This window comes from Frankliniella occidentalis, unplaced genomic scaffold (assembly GCF_000697945.3).
Source record: "Frankliniella occidentalis isolate FOCC.00 unplaced genomic scaffold, Focc_3.1 Scaffold304, whole genome shotgun sequence".
Classification (NCBI taxonomy): Eukaryota; Metazoa; Arthropoda; class Insecta; order Thysanoptera; family Thripidae; genus Frankliniella; species Frankliniella occidentalis.
Window position 1 is genome coordinate 400,553 of NW_026267429.1, and position 4,222 is coordinate 404,774.

Here is a 4,222-nt window from a genome sequence, read left to right on the forward strand (position 1 = left end):
ATTAAGTCCTACGAGAGTGCCATTAGTACTTTTCAATGATTTTAATCGACTGTGATTGGATGTGATTGGATCCAATTACAAAGCACAGAAAACGAGAGACAGGCAGAGAGAGAGAGAGAGAGAGAGAGAGAGAGAGAGAGAGAGAGAGAGAGAGAGAAACACTTAACGGTGATGTCAATGCATTTCCTAACTCTGTATTATTATTTTTTTTTCAGGAATGTCACCCATGCCGGCTTAAGGCTATTCACGTTATCAATACTGTGAAGTGGTTTGACAAGATTCTAACCATCATTAAGCCCTTTGTGAAAAGCGAGCTTCTGCAAATGGTACGCGTGTGATGGTTTTGTTTAGGTTGCCAGTTTGAGGCAACTAAATACTTTTTTTGTCCAATGACAATATAAATAACTGAAATAACCAACGTCTTATTATGTTTGTTTTGCCTGTAGCTGTCAATGCATGGAGAAGACCTCAGTACCATGTTCAAGACTATCCCCCAGAGCGTCCTGCCTGCTGATTATGGTGGAAAAGCTCCTCTCTGTAAGGAGCTTCATGGTGAGTTCACAACCTTGTTCAATCATGCTAACAACTATAGATGTATCTAGTTATAAACGCACTTTTGTTTTGTAATTTTCAGATGCACATGTTAAGCTGATGGTGGATAAGTACACTCTATGGCTGAAACAAGAGGAATCACTTCGTGTAGATGAAAAGAAACGGCCTGACAAATGCAAGATTCCGAAGTTTAACACTATGGAAGGTTCATTCCGTTCCTTAGCAATCGACTAAAGTACAAATTTAGTTTATTGGTAATTCGTTATTTTAAATTCACTGGCTTCACTGCCTTTTTTCTGTTTCAAAACGAAACAGTCTGTACCATTTTTGTTTTTTCGTTGTTTTGTATTATTTTTTCGTTTCTCACTGCGGTACTTTGAACATAAGTTTAAGTTTTATTTTCATCTTGCAAAATTAATTGAATGTGTAACTAAGATAATCCGCACTTCAATGTGCGATCACCCTCCTCTCGTACTTTCCCTCGCAATTTTGTGATCCTGATACTTCTTTTAAACTGTGATCAATATTCTCCATTACTAGATTTATGACATTGTAATGAAATGTGCTGGACACATCACATTACTGTTTAGTTTGCTGCATTCGTTGTTTCATTGTTAAATGAGCTACATTTTCATGAAAATCAAATTATCAGTAGAACGCCCAATAAATCTTTTCAAATCTAAACTTGTTTTACACTTGGAAAGAAAAGCGTCTAATTGACTGTGACATTTAGGGTACGATACTATGGAAGACTGAGTTCAATATTTCACTGATCTGAGAGCTGATATTGGACGGTTCTTTTTGATTTCAATTTTCGAATCACCTTTCGTCAATTCGATGTCAAAACGTCCCGAAATCGTTTTTTACTGGTCTGTTGCGACACTTTCGCATTTTACCACTGAACTTTCGCTTTCTAAAAAATGGAACACAAAAATCTATACGGAAACGTTCTTTTTTATTATTAGCGCACTGGGTTATCCTACAGACCGCCACCACCCATACTAGAAATAACGGTTATAAAGCCGAGCCTACTGACCGATCGGCCCTTAACCCCAGCTCATGTTTTTGAACATTTTATAAATGCTTACACTTTTACTCGCGCACGAGGATGCAGCCTATCCCGATCCTAATTCCTCTAACTTTCTACAACACTCAGTATTGTAGCAGTAAACCCTCTTCCCGCCAAAGCCTAGAAAAGCATTCTAGCTGTCATAATTGCATATTTGTGTGCGGTTCGGACTGTAGCGTATAGCGGTAATTTATCGCTCCTGTAGGCGCATCAAAATGTGAGAATCTTTTATGGTCGTTGTTCCATCAATTTGTATAAAATTTGTCGAACTTGGAATTCGGAATAACAGTGAATTCTCTGGAAACCCAAGTGTGTACTTGAATGCAAGAATATTCTGCATACCTACATGTATGCAGAATGTTCTGTGTTCTTGGCAAGTATGCAGGAGATAGTGTGGCCAAGTACACACACTGCCAAGTACACGGAATATTCTGCATACATGTAGGTATGCCGAGGGGGAATCATCAGGATTAAAATTAATCAAAATCAACAGAAATCGCTTAAAATAATCGGGAAACTAGTGAAACTCGTACAAAGTAGTCGAAATAAGCGTTTTCTACCACTTGAAAACCTAAGAAATGAATAAAAGTGGACGGGAATCACTGGGAATCATTCATTTCGGGAATCACGCGTACACTTCAAAAGGGAGTTATTGCCCCCTCGAGGTATGCAGAATATTCTGCATTCAAGTACACACTTGGGTTTCCAGAGTTTAAGACGGGTGCCGTGGTGTTACACTTCATAACACTGAACAGTAGGGCTGATTCATGTGGGTGATGGTCGGATGTAAATTGTCGCCCGTCGACAAACACTAACACACGGCAGACCACAAAAGCGCCGCCGGTGGTGAATCTCTTTTCGCATCACCGGTGCCCTGAAGTGAGTCATAGTCTTATCCTTCAGGATGGCGTGCATTCCACGAACTTAGTGTGACACGCTGCCGACTAGCGTGTCTACCTGGATGGACAAAAAAGGCTAGGTAGAATAATTGACGGTCGGCTTTCCCACTGCGGATGGTCGCTCCATTTTTTGTTTGTAAAACTTTTCTTGAAAACCCCTCACAACCCCGTGTTGCATTGTTGATTTTTCTTTTCCTGTCGTCAAATTTCTCGGTCCCCTCTTAGATTGCTCCTAAAATATCTCGGGTATTTCTAAGATTTTCGCATGTTTTGAGTTGCTGCGGGTTTCGTTGTTTTGTAGCGTTTACCCCCCCCCCACGAAGCATCTCGCCGTGGCGTGGAGTATTCTCTCAGCGCAGAGGCGATACCCCCTGCTAGAGTGCGATGCCCCCCTCCCTCCCCTGGGCTATCAGCTGTTGCGGTGAGGCCCGGTAAGACCGTAGAGTAGAGAGATATCTCTGAACACTGTTGGCCCGGCTAAGCCCGGGCATAGAGTAGAGTGCGAGCCTTTCTCGCATTGCTGATGTGGCGAAGTGGACTATCGAACAATATTCAAATTACTTCTCACAACCACCGACATTTCATTTTTCGCAGTTCGCTGGTGTACGACAAGATACGCGTCAGTTTGTCGGCAAGCCTCTGCATTGCGCGCCGTGTTGCGGGTTTGCCTATCCTCGACTCGGCGGGCGCACGGGTGAGAGGTGAGGAGGGGACCCCTCTTCTCCTCATCTCTCACCCGTGCGCCCGCCGAGTCGAGGATAGGTAAACCTGCCACACGGCGGCGCGTGCTCTGAATCACCCGGTACACACATACTTACGCCTTTACGTCCGAGGCGGCTGGAGAGCTGCACTCCAAAGGAAGTCTCGATGACGCAGAACCCTTGACTGACAAGTGCGCCACCAGGTACGGGGCCAATCATCCGTAAGGCCCGCTGTCCTGATCGGGTCGCAATCTTATCTCGCGTCGACGGCGCGTCGCGCACCCTGTCGGGGTGCCCACGGTCAGCGCGCGCGACGGGTCGCACTGTTTCTGCGGGGTCTGCTCCCTGGTCTACTCTGCGCAGTGCGCGCGTGGCGGGTGCAGCCAACAGCCGAGCCGGAGCAGCAGACGAGACGGCGTCACCGGCGTGCTGACCGTGGCCGACGAGGGCACTATCGACCCGCCGCCCCGCCGGGCCTGTCCTGCCCACCCTCCACGGGGCCGACCTTGGGTCCGCCGCGCTCGCACCGGCGGCCCGCCCAGCCGGCGCGCGACGCACACTCGAGCAGCCAGAGTCGCGGGGCGAGCGTCGTCGCCGGAGACGGGGGTAAGCAAGGGCGCGGGCCGACCCGGGGGCGGCCGCGGCCCACGCGTGAGAGAGGGTGGGTGATTACGCGGCCTTAAAAGGGAAGCGCGCGACAGGGTCAGCTCGACCCGCCACCTGGGGTGAGTCACTTTGGGCCGGTGCTCACGCGCCAGAGTGGCCAGAGTCGCCAGCCAGCGACTCATCGGCGGACGGACACGCGCCGCCTACCGCACGGGGTTGCGTAACAGGGGCCAGTGCATGAAAAAAGGGACCTTGGCCTTGACAGGATCAAGTGCAACAGCGCCCGCGCGCACTCGACGCGGCGATAGGATTAGCGGATATGAGCGCGGAACGGCCGGCTTGGCGGTGAAGGAGTGTAGATTGTGCGGGAGGGGCGGAGAGAGTTCAGAGAAGAG

At 48.2% G+C, this 4,222-nt stretch overlaps 2 protein-coding genes across 4 annotated transcripts in view; one reads left to right on the forward strand and one right to left on the reverse strand.

The window, feature by feature from the left end:
* Positions 1-1,236, forward strand: part of LOC113217904 (alpha-tocopherol transfer protein-like) — a 33,611-nt gene extending 32,375 nt beyond the window's left edge. Inside the window, exons 5-7 of one of the 3 annotated variants that reach the window (XM_052273827.1) lie at positions 216-326; positions 447-552; positions 635-1,236. In XM_052273827.1, the coding sequence (XP_052129787.1) occupies positions 216-326; positions 447-552; positions 635-786 (369 nt within the window). In that variant the 3' untranslated portion in view covers positions 787-1,236. The remainder of the gene's footprint in view (positions 1-215; positions 327-446; positions 553-634) is intronic. The other 2 variants (XM_052273824.1, XM_052273826.1) reach the window with 2 other exon arrangements.
* LOC113217891 (alpha-tocopherol transfer protein-like) overlaps positions 1-3,357 on the reverse strand; it is a 38,157-nt gene extending 34,800 nt beyond the window's left edge. The window contains exon 1 of the mRNA XM_052273823.1: positions 3,339-3,357. The gene's annotated coding sequence lies outside the window, so the exon portion shown is untranslated. The remainder of the gene's footprint in view (positions 1-3,338) is intronic.
* Positions 3,358-4,222: the final 865 nt, after the last annotated feature.